At 47.1% G+C, this 16,273-nt stretch overlaps 1 protein-coding gene across 3 annotated transcripts in view; it reads right to left on the bottom strand.

The window, feature by feature from the left end:
- The window catches only part of LOC132831431 (cytochrome P450 2D6-like), a 43,916-nt gene that overhangs the window by 13,383 nt on the left and 14,260 nt on the right, over nucleotides 1–16,273 (bottom strand). For all 3 annotated transcript variants that reach the window (XM_060849580.1, XM_060849579.1, XM_060849578.1), the window contains exons 5-7: nucleotides 14,106–14,279; nucleotides 11,053–11,194; nucleotides 5,919–6,106 (exon numbers count right to left, since the gene is read on the bottom strand). In XM_060849580.1, the coding sequence (XP_060705563.1) occupies nucleotides 5,919–6,106; nucleotides 11,053–11,194; nucleotides 14,106–14,279 (504 nt within the window). The remainder of the gene's footprint in view (nucleotides 1–5,918; nucleotides 6,107–11,052; nucleotides 11,195–14,105; nucleotides 14,280–16,273) is intronic.

Raw genomic sequence — 16,273 nt, 5'->3', positions numbered from 1 at the left:
TTTTTCACGCAGAGGGTGGTACGTGTATGGAATGAGCTGCCAGAGGATGTGGTGGAGGCTGGTGCAATTGCAACATTTAAGAGGCATTTGGATGGGTGTATGAATAGGAAGAGTTTGGAGGGATGCTGGCAGGTGGGACTAGATTGGGTTGGGATATCTGGTCGGCATGGACGGGTTGGACTGAAGGGTCTGTTTCCGTGCTGTACATCTCTATGACTCTATGACTTTGCTCTCCTTGTCCGAGGGAGAATGTTCTTGTTATTGGGGGAGTGCAGTGAAGACTCACCAAGGTGATTCCTGGGTGGGCAGGACTGGGTTTTAAGGAGACGTTGTAGGATAAGCTGGGACTTCTTTCTCCTTGAGGGTAGGGGTGACCCTTTCAGAGGTCTATAAAATCATGAGAGGCATAGAGCAGGGAGACAGCTAACAGCTTTCCCCCATGGTAGGGCAGTCTAAAACTAGAGGGCATAGGTTGAAGGTGAGAGGGGAGAGATACAATGGGATCTAGAGGGGTAATCTTTCCACACAGAGGATGGAGAGTGTTTGGAGCAGGCTGCCAGTGATGGAGGCGAGTACAATTATGTCATTCAAGGGACATTTGGACAGGTACCTGGGTGGGATGGGTATGCAGGGATATGCACCAAATGAAGGCAAGTGGGACTAGACTACTGAAAACTGGGCGGCATGGGCCAGTTGGGCTGAAGGGCCTGTTTCCCTGCTGTAGACCTCTATGACTCTTTGGAGAAAGTGAGGACTTCATCAAAACTTGTGGTGCTGGGAAAGCACAGCCTGTCAGGCAGCATCCGAGGAGCATGAGAGTTGATGATTTGAGCATAAGCTCTTCATGGAAGACTCTCTGACTGACTATGAGGAGAGATTAAGTGGGTCAGGATATTCACTGCGTTTCGAAGGATGAAGGGGGATCTCACAGAAACCTATAAAATTCTAACAGGATTAGTTAGGTTAGATGCCGAAACGATGCTCCTGATGATGAGGAAAGTCCTGAACCAGGGGGTTAGAGTTTAAGGATCGTGTTTTTGGACTGAGATGAGGAGTAATGTCTTCACCCAGAGAGGGGTGTGCCTGTGGAATTCTCTACCACAGAAAGCGGTTGAGGCCAAAGTGTCGAAATGTTTCAAGAAGGAAGTAGACAGTTCTTGTGACTAAAGGGATGAAGGGATATTGGGGCGGGTGGGGGAGGGGGGGGGGAGGGGAGGGCTGGATTAAGGCATTGAGCTTGATTGTCAGCCACAATCATATAGATTGGAGGGAGCAGGCTCCAGGGGTTAGAACATAGAACATGACAGCGCAGTACAGGCCCTTCGGCCCTCGATGTTGTGCTAACCTGTGGAACCAATCTGAAGCCTATCTAACCTACACTATTCCATTATCATCCATCTGGAGCATCGAACATAGAACAGTACAGCACAGAACAGGCCCTTCAGCCCACAATGTTGTGCTGACCATTGATCCTCATGTATGCACCCTCAAATTTCTGTGACCATATGCATGTCCAGCAGTCTCTTAAATGTCCCCAATGACCTTGCTTCCACAATTGCCGCTGCCAACACATTCCATGCTCTCACAACTCTCTGTGTAAAGAACCCGCCTCTGACATCCCCTCTATACTTTCCTCCAACCAGCTTAAAACTATGACCCCGCGTGTTAGCCATTTCTGCCCTGGGAAATAGTCTCTGGCTATCGACTCTATCTGTGCCTCTCATTATCTTGTATACCTCCATTATGTCCCCTCTCCTCCTCCTTTTCTCCAATGAAAAACGTTCGAGCTCAGTCAACCTCTCTTCATAAGATAAGCCCTCCAGTCCAGGCAGCATCCTGGTAAACCTCCTCTGAACCCCCTCCAAAGCATCCACATCTTTCCTATAATAGGACGACCAGAACTGGACGCAGTATTCCAAGTGCAGTCTAACCAAAGTTTTATAGAGCTGCATCAAGATCTCATGACTCTTAAACTCAATCCCCCATTAATGAAAGCCAAAACACCATATGCTTTCTTAACAACCCTGTCCACTTGGGTGGCCATTTTAAGGGATCTATGTACCTGCACACCAAGATCCCTCTGTTCCTCCACATTGCCAAGAATCCTATCCTTAATCCTGTACTCAGCTTTCAAATTCGACCTTCCAAAATGCATCACTTTGCATTTATCCACGTTGAACTCCATTTGCCACCTCTCAGCCCATCTCTGCATCCTGTCAATGTCCCGCTGCAGCCTACAACAGCCCTCTATACTGTCAACGACACCTCCAACCTTTGTGTCATCTGCAAACTTGCTGACCCATCCTTCAATCCCCTCATCCAAGTCACAAGTAAAAATTACAAACAATAGAGGCCCAAGGACAGAGCCCAGTGGAACACCACTCGCCACTGACTTCCAGGCAGAATAGTTTCCTTCTATTACCACTCGTTGTCTTCTGTTGGCCAGCCAATTCTGTGTCCAGACAGCTAAGTTCCCCTGTACCCCATTCCTCCTGACCTTCTGAATGAGCCTACCATGGGGAACCTTATCAAATGCCTTGCTGAAGTCTATATACACCACATCCACAGCTCGACCCTCATCAACTTTTCTAGTCACATCCTCAAAGAACTCGATAAGGTTTGTGAGGCATGACCTGCCCCTCACAAAGCCGTGTTGACTGCATTTAATCAAGCCATGCTCTTCCAGATGGTCACAAATCCTATTCCTCAGAATCTTTTCTAACACCTTGCAGACAACAGACGTGAGACTGACTGGTCTGTAATTGCCAGGGATTTCCCTATTTCCTTTCTTGAAGAGAGGAATTACATTTGTCTCTCTCCAGTCCTCAGGTACGACTCCAGTGGAGAGTGAGGATGCAAAGATCTTCGCAAGCGGCGAAGCAATTGCATTTCTCGTTTCCCAAAGCAGCCGAGGACAAATCTGGTCCGGGCCTGGCGACTTGTCAATCTTAATGTTTGGCAAAAGTTTCATCACATCAGCTTCCTCTATCTCTATCCATTCCAGCATGCACACCTGCTCTTCAAAGGTTTCATTCACTACAAAGTTCATTTCTTTCATAAAGACAGAAGCAAAAAACTCATTTAGGGCTTCCCCTACTTCCTCCGACTCCACACACAAATTCCCTATGCTATCCCTGATCGGCCCTACTCTTTCTTTGACTATTCTCTTATCCCTCACATAAGTGTAAAATGCCTTTGTGTTCTCCCTAATCCGTTCTGCCAAGCCTTACTCCTGCCCCCTCCTGGCTCTCCTCAGACCATTTTTGAACTCCTTCCTCGCCTGCCTGTAATCCTCTAGAGCTGAGCTTGACCCTAGCTTCCTCCACCTTATGTAAGCTACCTTCTTCCTTTTGACGAGAAGCTCCACTGCTCTCGTCATCCAAGGTTCCTTTATCTTACTCCTTCTTGCCTGTCTCAGAGGGACATATTTATTCATTGCTTGCAACAACTGTTCCTTAAACAGCCTGTAGTGCCTTTACCATGGAACAATTGCTCCCAGTCCATGCTTCCTAACTCATGTCTAATCGCATCATAGTTTCCTCTTCCCCAATTAAATATCTTCCCACTTTGCCTAATCCTCTCCTTCTCCATAGCTATGTAGAATGTGAGGCAGTTGTGGTCACTATCACCAAAATGCTCTCCCACCACAAGATCTGATACCTGCCCCGGCTCGTTTCCGAGCACCAAGTCTAGAATGGCCTCTCCCCTCGTTGGCCTGTTAATGTACTGAGTTAGGAAACCCTCCTGAACACACCTTACAAAAACAGCTCCATTCAAATCTTCTGCTCGAAGGAGGTTCTAATCAATATTGGGAAAGTTAAAGTCACCCATTACAACAACCCTACTACGTCCACACTTTTCCAAAATCTGCCGGCCTATGCTTTCTTCCATCTCCCTGCTGCTATTGGGGGGGGGGGGCTGTAGTAAACCCCTAACGAGGTGACTGCTCCCTTGCTGTTCCGAATTTCCACCCATACTGACTCGGTAGACAGATCTACCTTGACAATGGAAGCTTCTGTAGCTGTGATACTCTCTCTGATTAGTAGTGCTACACCCCCTCCTCTTTTTCTAATGACCATTTAAATGCCCTTAATGTTGGAGAGCCTACTATTGTTGCCCTTACTATTCTCTGAGTAAAGAAACTGCCTCTGACATCTGTCCCATATCTATCACCCCTCAATTTAAAGCTATGACCCCTCATGCTCACCATCACCATCTGAGGAAAAAGGCTCTCCCTGTCCACCCTATCTAACCCTCTGATTATCTTATATGTGTCTATTAAGTCATCTCTCAATCTTCTTCTCTCCAACGAAAACAGCCTCAAGTCCCTCAGCCTTTCCTCATAAGGCCTTCCATCCATACCAGGCAACATCCTGGTAAATCTCCTCTGCACCTTTACAAAGCTTCCACATCTTTCCTATAATGTGGTGACCAGAACTGTACAGAATACTCCAAGTGCGGTCGCACCAGAGTTTTGTACAGCTGCAACATGGCCTCATGGCTCCAAATCTCAATCCCTCTACCAATAAAAACTAACACATAGTATGCCTTCTTAACAACCCTATCAACTTGGGTGGCAACTTTCAGGGATCCATGCACGTGGACACTGAGCTCTCTCTGCCCATCCACTCTACCAAGAATCTTACCATTAGCCCAGTGCTCTTTGTTCCTGTTACACCCCACCTTGTCCATATTAAACTCCATTTGCCACCTCTCAGCCCAGCTCTGCAGCTTATCTATGTCTCTCTGCAACCTGCAACATCCTTCCGCACTGTCCACAACTCCACCGACCTTAGTGTCATCTGCAAATTTGCTAACCCATCCTTCTACGCCCTCATTCAGGTCATTCATAAAAATGACAAACAGCAGTGGCCTCAAAACAGATCCATGTGGTACACCACTAGTGACTGAACTCTAGGATGAACATTTCCCATCAAGCACCACCCTGCCTTCTTTCGGCAAGCCAATTTCTGATCCAAATGACTAAATCGCCCTCAATCCCATGCCTCTGAACTTTGTGCAATAGCCTACTATAGGAAATCTTATCAAATGTTTTACTGAAATCTATATACACCTCATCAACTGCTTTACCTCCATCCACCTGTTTGGTCACCTTCTCAAAGAACTCAATAAGGTTTGTGAGGCATGACCTAACCTTCACAAAACCATGCTGACTATCCCTAATCATTTAAGATGCGTCTGGACAAATGCATGAGTAGGAGGGGAGCAGAGGGATACAGATGCTTAGGAGTTGACCGACAGCTTGAGATAGTACATTTGGATCGGCTCAGGCTTGGAGGGCCGAAGGGCCTGTTCCTGTGCTGTAATTTTTTTTTTTGTTCTTCTAATCAACTTATTCCTCTCTAGATGATTATAAATCTTATCTCTTATAAAGCAAGTTGAATGGCCTACTCCTGCTATTATCTTCTGTTACCTTTCAAACAGAGAATATACTTTTTACAAACCTTCTGTTAGTTGTTAACATGGGAATAGCTCACTGTGATGATCACAATTTCAGCTGCTTTTGTAACTCTCTCTCTCTCTCTCTCTTCATGGACCGGGGTCATATTTTCAAGGTGAGAGGAGAAAGATTTAAAAAGGTCAGGAGAGGCAACTTTTTTTACACGAATGAATCGTGTTTGGAATGAACTTCCTGAGGAAGTGATGGATGCAGATACAGTTGCAATGTTGAAAAGACACATGGATAATTACCTGAATGGGAAATGGGAATGGGATATAGGCCAGGAGCAGGCAGGTGGGACTAGTTTAGACTGGGAACATGGTCAGCATGGACTGGTTGGACTGAAGGGCCTGTTTCCATGCTGGATGACTCTATAACTGGGCCCAGTGGCCTGTTTACCTACACCAATGGTTATGTTACTCAGGGATAAGGATAGACCTAGGAAAGAGTAAATCACCTTTTTCAAAGTGTATCCCATAAATTCAGTGTCTTGTGTTGTAGCATGACTGACTGAAAACGGAATAATGTTGCCGAATCTTTGAACCTCATGAATGACAGCGTTAACATAAGGCATTTTGGGCCTGTCGTCCAATGATGGGTCGCGGGAGCTGCCAATCACCTCGTCAATCTCCTTCTGGCACTTCTCTGTAAAGCAAAAGAGGAATGTCAAAATAAACAACAAAATTAGCAGTTGCTAACAACAAAACTCAGCAGGTCTGACAGCAATTGATAGGAGACATTCATAGAATCCCTGCAGTGTTGAGACAGGCCATTTGCCCCATCAAGCCCACACTGAAGAGTAACCCACCCAGGCCCATTCCCCTATCCTATTACTCTACCTTTTCCCCAGCCTAACCTACACATCCCCGGACACTAAGGGCAATTTAGCGTGGCCAATTCACCCTAACCTGCACATCTTTGGATTGTGGGAGGAAAATGGAGCACCTGGAGGAAACCCATACAGACACGGGGAGAGTGTGCAAACGTCACACAGACAGTCACCCGAGGCTGGAATAGAACCCGGCATCTGTGGAGAGAAAACAGAGTTAACGTTTCGAGTCTGCCGACACTTCTTTAGTGCCTTTAGCAGCATTTACGCTGAAGGTGTGGTTGGGTAAGGGTGGGTGGCATGAGAGGTGAGTGGAGCCCAGAGACACAGAAAGAAAATAAGAAAGAGTGAGGTAAACAAGGAGATAATGGATAGCAGGCCAATGCAGAAGAGAAGCTGAATGAGTGATAACAAGCACTACGAGTAGGAGGGAATGGGATCAACTATACTGAAAGCAACCCAAAACAGAAATTGCTGGAAAATCTCAGCAGGTCTGGAAGCATCTGTGGGGAGAACGTCTGAGGAAGGGTCACTGGACCTGAAAGGTCAGCTCTGACTTTACAGATTCTGCCAGCTTTTCCAGTCATTTCTGTTTTTGTTTCTGACTTACAGCATCCACAGTTCTTTCAGTTTTTGTTTGCATTTAATGTGAGAATGGGCCAAGGAGTAGATTTAGACTTCGGTTTTATTGTCACGTGTACTGAGGTGAAAAAAGCACAGGAGGACAGTGAAAAGTGTACAATGTCGCCCACACATGACACCATCTTAGGTACAAAAACGTAAAGGGCAAGGTAGAAAGATTGAAGGAACACAGTGAGGCCAGTGGCTGTGTTAAAAGCAACAGAGCGATCTTGGTGTCCATGTACACAGATCTCTGAAAGTTGCCACCCAGGTAAATAGTGCTGTGAAGAAGGCATATGGCGTTCTGGCTTTTATTGGTAGAGGAATAGAGTTCCGGAGTCCTGAGGTCATGTTGCAGTTGTATAAGACTCTGGTGCGGCCGCATCTGGAGTATTGTGTGCAGCTTTGGTCGCCATACTATAGGAAGGATGTGGAGGCACTGGAACGGGTGCAGAGGAGTTTTACCAGGATGTTGCCTGGTATGGTAGGAAGATCGTATGAGGAAAGGCTGAGGCACTTGGGGCTGTTCTCATTAGAGAAAAGAAGGTTTAGGGGTGACTTGATAGAGGTGTACAAGATGATTGGGGTTTAGATAGGGTTGACATGAGAACCTTTTTCCACGTATGGAGTCAGCTATTATGAGGGGGCATAGCTTTAAATTAAGGGGTGGTAGGTATAGGACAGATGTTATGGGGTAGATTCTTTACTCAGCGAGTCATGAGTTCATGGAATGCCCTGCCGGTAGCAGTGGTGGACTCTCCCTCTTTATGGGCATTTAATGGGCATTGGATCGGCATATGGAGGATAGTGGCTAGTGTAGGTTAGGTGGGCTTGGATCGGCGCAACATCGAGGGCCGAAGGGCCTGTACTATGCTGTATTTTTCTATGTTCTATGTTCTATATGTCACAACAGGGCAGGGTGTGGGGGTGGGTCAAAAAACATGGAAGGATGGAATTAGGCTGCAAAGCTATTAAACTCGATGTTGAGTCCTAGAGACTGCAGGGTCCCCAAGTAGAAAATGAAATGTCCTTCGAGCTTGCGCTGAGACTCGTTTGAACACTGTGACAGAAATGTTGGCATTGGAGCGTGGTGACGCATTGAAGTGGCTGGTCACCAGAAGTTGAAGATTATCTTTACAGACAGAACGCAGGTGTTCCACAGAGCGGTCAGTCAGTCTGTGTTTTGACTCCTGAGCTGAAAATGTGTTGCTGGTTAAAGCACAGCAGGTTAGGCAGCATCCAAGGAAAGGAAATTCGATGTTTCGGGCCAGAGCCCTTCATCAGGAATGAGGAGAATGTGCCAAGCAGGCTAAGATAAAAGGTAGGGAGGAGGGACTTGGGGGGAGGGGCGATGGAGATGTGATAGGTGGAAGGAAGTCAAGGTGAGGGTGATAGGCCGGAGTGGGGTGGGGGCGGAGAGGTCAGGAAGAAGATTGCAGGTTAGGAGGGCGGTGCTGAGTCGAGGGAACCGACTGAGACAAGGTGGGGGGAGAGGAAATGAGGAAACTGGAGAAATCTGAGTTCATTCCTTGTGGTTGGAGGGTTCCCAGGCGGAAGATGAGGCGCTCCTCCTCCAGCCGTCGTGTTGTTATGTTCTGCCGATGGAGGAGTCCAAGGACCTGCATGTCCTCGGTGGAGTGGGAGGGAGAGTTAAAGTGTTGAGCCACGGGGTGGTTGGGTTGGTTGGTCCGGGCGTCCCAGAGGTGTTCCCTGAAGCGTTCCGCAAGTAGGCGGCCCGTCTCCCCAATGTAGAGGAGACCACATCGGGTGCAGCGGATGCAATAGATGATGTGTGTGGAGGTGCAGGTGAACTTGTGGCGGATATGGAAGGATCCCTTGGGGCCTTGGAGGGAAGTGAGGGAGGAGGTTTGGGCGCAAGTTTTACATTTCCTGCGGTTGCAGGGGAAGGTGCCGGGAGTGGAGGTTGGGTTGGTGGGGGGTGTGGACCTGATGAGGGAGTCACGAAGGGAGTGGTCTTTGCGGAACGCTGATAGGGGAGGGGAGGGGAGGGGCAGACCTCACTTTTTACTCGAAGATTTTGACTCCTGAGGAAAGGAAATGACATTGTGAGCAGTGAATGCTGTAGATCAGATTGAGTGAAGTGCAGATAAATCACTGGAAGGTGTGTCTGGGGCCTTGGATGGTGAGGAGGAAGGAGGTAAATGGGCAGGAGTTACACTTCTGCAAACTTCATGGGGAGGTGCCGTGGTTGGATGAGGATTTGTTGGGAATGGAGGAGGTGTGGACCTGAGTTATTCTGGACAGCATGTTCCCTGTGGAATACAGACAAGGGAGGGGGAAGGGAATGTGTGTCCGGTAGTGGCATCCCACTGGAAGAGGCAGAAATGGAAGTTTACAATCCTTTGGATGATGAGGCTGGTGGGTGGTAAATAGGGACTGGGGGACCTTGTCATTGTTGTGTTGAGTTCCTCCAGCAATTTCTGTTTTGGTTTCAGATCTCCAGTGTCCACAGTTCTTCATTTTATCAAAATAAATAATTCAGGTTGCCAATTTTCCACAGCGTTCATTTGATTTTGGGGCAGAAACAAACGAACGTGTATGCAATAAGAGCAGAGTAGATCTCCCCTGCCATTCAATGGGATGGGAGACCTGGTCTGTTTCACAACTGGTGTGGCATGGTGGCTCAGTGATCGGCACTACTGCCCCACAGCGTCAGGGACCTGGGTTCATAGAACATAGAAAAATACAGCGCAGTACAGGCCCTTTGGCCCTCGATGTTGCGCCGACCAAAGTCTACCTAACCTACACTAGCCCAATAACCTCTATACGCTTATCCAATGCCCGCTTAAATGACCATAAAGAGGGAGAGTTCACCACTGCTACTGGCAGGGCATTCCATGAACTCACAACCCGCTGAGTAAAGAATCTACCCCTAACATCTGTCCTATACCTACCTCCCCTTAATTTAAAGCTGTGTCCCCTAGTAACAGCTGACTCCATTAACAGAAAAAGGTTCTCAGTGTCTACCCTATCTAAACCCCTAATCATCTTGTACACCTCTATCAAATCTCCCCTAAACCTTCTTTTCTCCAATGAGAACAGCCCCAAGTGCCTCAGCCTTTCCTCATACGATCTTCCTACCATGCCAGGCAACATTTCACAATGACTCCACAATTCCAGCCTCAGGCGACTGTCTGTGTGGAGTCTGTACATTCTCCCCATGTCTGCGTGGGTTTTGTCCCACAGTCTACAGATGTGCAGGTTAGTGTGAATTGGCTGTGCTAAATTGCTCATAGTGTTCAGGGATGTGTAGGTTAGGTGCATTAGTCAGGGGTCAACATAGGGGAATGGATCTGAGTGGGTTACTCTTCAGAGGGTCAGTGTGGACTTGTTGGAGCGAAATGGCCTGTTCCCACACTGCAGTTGTAACCGTTGATTCTCTCTCACCAACAATGATCTGTCCACTTCTTCCTTTGTCTCAAATACTTACATCCTGCCTTCTGAGATCGACAGCTCCAGAGTCACACAACCCCCTGAAAGGAAAGGAAAATTCTCCTGGTCTCATCACTGGCTGTGAGACACTTTGATCCCTGGTGTTCATGTGATGAACGCTATATACAGAGGAACCTCGATTATCATGGGCAGGTAGTATTTCATTCGGTTAATCGAGTACCGGATAACGTAGTTTAGCCAAGGATCGGGATCTTGTCGGATAATCAGGTTTGCTCCGTAAATGCGAGCCTTACTGCCGGAAAACCCGAACATCTTCAATTTATCATGTTTTTGATTAGATTAGATTACTTACAGTGTGGAAACAAGCCCTTCGGCCCAACAAGTCCACACTGACCCGCCGAAGCGCAACCCACCCAGACCCTTGCATTTACCCCTTACCTAACACTACGGGCAATTTAGCATGGCCAATTCACCTGGCCCGCACATCGGCCCTCGATGCTGCGCCGACCTGTCATACCATCTTTGGACTGTGGGAGGAAACCGGAGCACCCGGAGGAAACCCACGCAGACACGGGGAGAATGTGCAAACTCCACACAGTCTGTTGCCTGAGTCAGGAATTGAACCCGGGTCTCCTGCGCTGTGAAGCAGCAGTGCTAACCACTGTGCCACTGTTCTGACAATCTTCGTTGGAACTCTCCTTGCTTGGTGTCAGAGATGTGATCTTACCTTGTACATCCGGATAAGCCATCATATACAGAAGAGCCCAGCGGAGTGTGGTCATGGTGGTTTCAGTGCCGGCCAGGAAGAGGTCGTAAATATTATACAGCAGGTTTCCATCCGTTAAACAAGAACCAGGGAAGTTACGTTCCTGAGGAAAGAAATACTCTTTCTGTTCACGGCTGAGTAGGTCATTCTCATACATCAGGATTTGGAGATGCTAGTATTGGACTGGGGTGTACAAAACCAAATAAAAAAATCACGCAACACCAGGTTATAGTCCAACAGGTTTATTTGGAAGCACTAGCTTTCGAGCGCCGCTCAATCAGGTGGTGAAGGAGCGTCACTCTGAAAGCTAGTGCTTCCAAGTAAACCTGTTGGACTATAACCTGGTGTTGTGTGATTTTTGGCCTCATACATCAAGATCACAAGGACGAATCTCACTCCAGGATTTGACCGCAAAACCTTTGCCATTAGGCAAATGCCAAATGATCAACAATAAGGAGAAGATGTTTGCTGACTGATAGTCAAGTCAACTTGCCATTGGAGATAGAAATGGAGACCTGTTGGACGCATCCCCACCCTCCCCCAGTCTCCCAGGTAATTTTTTAAAAAGTGCAAGACTTCAAAAGGAGAGGCACCAGAATAAGGTCATTGCACACATTGGTGCCATAGGTGGAGAAAGGGATGAGGTTCCCAAGAAAGAATATCGGAAATCAGGCAGGAGTTAAAAAGTCAACCCGCAAGGGTAATTAGTCTCTGGTGTCACATGCTGATGAGAGTAGGGATAGGAGGATAGGGGAGATGAATGCGTGACTGAAGAGTTGTGTAGGAGTCAGGGATTCACATTTTTGGGTCATTGGACTATCCTCTGGGGTAGATGTGATTTGTATAACGTTGCACCTGAATTTGAAGGGGCCTAATATACCGTCAGGGAGTGTGACTCTGGAGGCTTTAAACGAGTAAGGAGCAGGGAGTGTGGGGCACCCAACAGATAGTGGGCAAACAGTCAAGTCTGAGGCTGGGGCAGATGCGAAGAGGAGCAAGTCAATTAGTCAAGACAGGCAGGAGAAAGGCAGAGAACGAGGTAAATTAAACTGCATTTATTTCAATGCAAGAGGTCTGACAGGTAAGGCAAATGATCTCAGGGCATGGTTGGGAACATGAGACTGGGGTATTGTAGCAATTATAGAAACATGGCTCAGGGATGGGCACTAGTGGCATCCTAATTTTCCAGGTATTAATGCTATAGGAAGGATAAAGATGGGGTAAGAAAGGAGGGGGAGTGGCATTTTACATCACGGCTGTACTTCGGGAGAATATTCTGGGGAGTACATCCAGGGAACTAGGACCACCCGACTAGGATTGCACAATAGACTCCCTAATAGTCAGCGGGAAATTGAGAAGCAAAGTTTGTCAGTTATCTGTTAGAATAGATTTTTTAGATTAGATTAGATTACTTACAGTGTGGAAACAGGCCCTTCGGCCCAACAAGTCCACACCGACCCGCCGAAGCGCAACCCACCCATACCCCTACATTTACCCCTTACCTAACACTACGGGCAATTTAGCATGGCCAATTCACCTGACCCGCACATCTTTGGACTGTGGGAGGAAACTGGAGTACCCGGAGGAAACCTACGCAGACACGGGGAGAACGTGCAAACTCCACACAGTCAGTCGCCTGAGTCGGGAATTGAACCCGGGTCTCAGGCGCTGTGAGGCAGCAGTGCTAACCACTGTGCCACCGTGCTGCCCACCATAATGGGGTTGTAGTGGTAGGGGATTTAAACTTTCCAAACATAGACTAGGACTGCTATAGTGTTAAGGTCTTGGATGTGGAGGAATTTGTTAAATGTGTACAAGAAAACTTTGTGACTCAGTATATGGATGGAACTACCAGAGAAGGTCCAAAAGCTGATCTTCTCTTGGAAAATAAGGCAGGGCAGGTCACTGAGGTGTCAGTGGGGGAGCACTTTGGGGCCAGCGAGCACAATTCTATTAGTTTTAAAATAGTGAAGGAAAAGGATAGGCCAGATCTAAAAGTTGAAGTTCTAAATTGGAGTAAGGCCAATTTTGTTGATATTAGGCAAGAACGTTCAAAAGCTGACTGAGAGGGGCTATTCGCTGGTAAAAGGATGGTTGGAAATGCGATAACGAGAGTCCAGAGGCAGTACGTTCCTGTTAGAGTGAAGAGCAAGGTTAGTAGGTGTAGGGAATGCTGAAATACTATAGAAATTAAGATTCAGGCCAAGAAAAAGGAGGAAGTTGGCAAGCATAGACAGCTGGGATTAAGTGAATCTTTGAGGACTATAAGGGCAGTAGTAGTATACATAAGAGGGAAATCAGGAGGGCAAAAAGTATTCACGAGATAGCTTTGGCAAATAGAGTTAAGGAGAATCCAAAGAAATTTGACAAATGCATTAAGGACAAAAGAGTAACCAGGGAGGGTCTAGGGTCCCTTAAAAATCAACGAGGGCCGTCTATGTGTGGAACCACAGGAGATGGGTGAGGTACTAACTGAGTATTTTGTGTCAGTATTTACTGTGGAGAAGATGGGTACAGGGTCAGGGCAAACTCACACTGTGTGAGAGAGACCTCTCCTCCCTCTCCCCTCAGCTCTCCAGCTTTTCCCTCCATTCTCTGAGCCTGCAGGACCAACCTCTGATCACCATGAAGCAAAAAGGATTCTTGAGATGGCAGTGTCCCTGCCTCTGAGCTTGGAGTCTCAAGCTTAAATCCCAACTTGAAATATTTAGAATTCCATGGAGATCCTTTATGGCAATGACTCTGCCTTCAAACTAAACTGGAAACAAAAAGAAAGGTCACTCAGTGCCTTTCCCAAAGGTCATTCCTTGTTTCCTCACTTTGGATTCCAGTTCCTGACTGGAGGCCATTCTTTCAGCACACTCCCCCGCCCCCCGACTTTCCCCACGATCTGGAGGCCTGGGCAGTCACACAGACATCTTCTCCCCCTCACCCTGGGGATGATTCTGCACAGACCAAATCTCAATGGACAATATTCTAATGGGCAGCAAAATTGCTTTTGGGACTGTGCTCACCTTCTCCATTTCCAGCAGGTAGGCATCAATGAAATCACGGATCCTTTCAGCATCCAGTGAGTCTTTGTGCTGTTGGATGAAATCCTGGAGAATAGCTTCGATTTGAACCTTGTTTTCAAAGATCCTCTGATGAGGCCCTGGGAAATGATGGATGTTGGGAACTGCAGCACAAACCTAAGCAGGAAACACAGGATCGGTTTCTCTTCAATTGCAAAGATGACGCCTGAGGTTTTAATACCCGGCAATGCAGTTTCAAGAGGTTGACGTGCCCCTGAGGTAAGACTGGGTTTTATTGACGATGTGCATGTTAGTGCGTGTGGAGAAAGTGAGGAATGCTGGTGAGCCAGATTCAAGAATGGTGTTGCTGGAAAAGCACAACCGGTCAGACAGCATCTGAGGAGCAGGAGAGTCGATGTTTTGGGCATTAGGTCCTCCAGCTCCCTGGATGCTGCCTGACCTGCTGTGCTTTTCCAGCACCACCCTTATCGACTATGCTTGTGTGCAATTGTTTGCATATGTGTGTGTGTTTGTGTGTGTGCATGCGCACGTGCATTTATGTCCATGTGTATGTGTGTGTGTGCACGTTCGTGTGTGTGTAAACACGTGTATATGCATATATGTGTGTGCGTATGTGTGTCATGTGTATATGTGAACATGTTCGCATGTGTGCATGTGCATGTTTGTGTGCATGTACTGCATGTTCCAGTGTGTGTACATATTTGTATGTGTGTAAACATGTGTGTATGCATGCATGTGTTTGTGTATGCATGTGCATGTTTGCATGTATGTACTTGCATGTTCCATGTGTGCACGTGCACGTTTGTGCAGGCACATGTATTCATGTAAAAGGGCTTTTGCCCGAAACGTCGATTTCGCTGCTGGTTGGATGTGTATGTTTGCATGTGTACATGTGTTTGTGTAAATGTGTATGTTTGTATGTTAAACTGTGTGGTTTGAACTGCAATGGAGATAAGGGAGGTGATGGCCTAGTGGTGTCATCACTGGACTTGCTACTGCAGGACGCTCACATTATGTTCCTGAGACCCTGCCTCAAATCCTATCACAACGCTTGCTGTAAAAACCCATCTGGTTCACTAATGTCCTTACCTGGTCTGGTCTACATGCGACTCCAGACCCACAGCAATGTGGCTGACTCTGAACTGCCCTCTGGGTAAATAGGGATGGGCAATAAACACTGGTCTAGCCAGTGACATCCTTATCCCATGAATGATTAAAAAATGTACAAAAGTTTCTCCTCGGGGAGTCCAAAACTAGAGAGCATAGGTTTAAGGTGAGAGGAGAAAGATATAAAAGATTAGATTCCCTACAGTGTGGACACAGGCCCTTCGGCCCAACAGGTCCACACTGACCCTCCGAAGAGTGGGAATTGAACCCAGGTCCCTTGCACTGTGAGGCAGCAGTGCTGACCACTGAGTCACTGTGCTGTAAAAGGGAACTAAGAAGTAACTTTTTGATGCATACGATGATGTGTGTGTGTGTGTGTGTGTGTGTGTGTGTGTGTGTGTGTGTGTGTGTGTGTGTGTGTGTGTGTGTGTGTGTGTGTGTGTGTGTAAAATGAGCTGCCAGAGGAAGTGGTGGAGGCTGGTACAATGGCAACATTTAAAAGGCGTCTGGATGGGTATATGAATCGGAAGGGTTTGGAGGGATATTGGCTGGAAAACGGGGCTAGATTAATTTCGGAATCTGGTTGGCATGGATGATTTGGGCTGGAGGGTCTGTTTCTGTGCTTTACAATTCTATGACTCTGCAGTAGTTATATGATCTCCATCCTACTGCTCACACCCTGTAGACAAACATCCTCACACTTCACTTCAATAACATCCTGGTAGGGAACACACCACTGTGCCGATCACAGTGGCAAAGTGCCACACTTGTAAGCTATCACTGCAAAACAAAAAAAAATGAAGATCACGCTGAAAACATTCCTTCAGAGAAAATTGTTGCAGCTTTCCCTCCACTAGCTCCTTTCCAAACGACTAAGGTTAAGAGGCACAACTGGGAAGCAATCTTTCACGCACAGTGGCAGATAAATGCAAGAGCTGTAGGTTTGTTCAGCAAACATAATACAAGTCGTTACATTTTTATCACTGCTAGGAGGGGACTGTTTAAAATACATAAAAGAAATCTATAAAAGGAATCGAAAAGAA

The sequence above is a fragment of the Hemiscyllium ocellatum genome, chromosome 33 (genome assembly GCF_020745735.1).
Source record: "Hemiscyllium ocellatum isolate sHemOce1 chromosome 33, sHemOce1.pat.X.cur, whole genome shotgun sequence".
In the NCBI taxonomy this organism is placed as follows: domain Eukaryota; kingdom Metazoa; phylum Chordata; class Chondrichthyes; order Orectolobiformes; family Hemiscylliidae; genus Hemiscyllium; species Hemiscyllium ocellatum.
The sequence above is the reverse complement of the archived record's forward strand: the minus strand, read 5'-3'. Positions and strand labels throughout refer to the sequence as shown.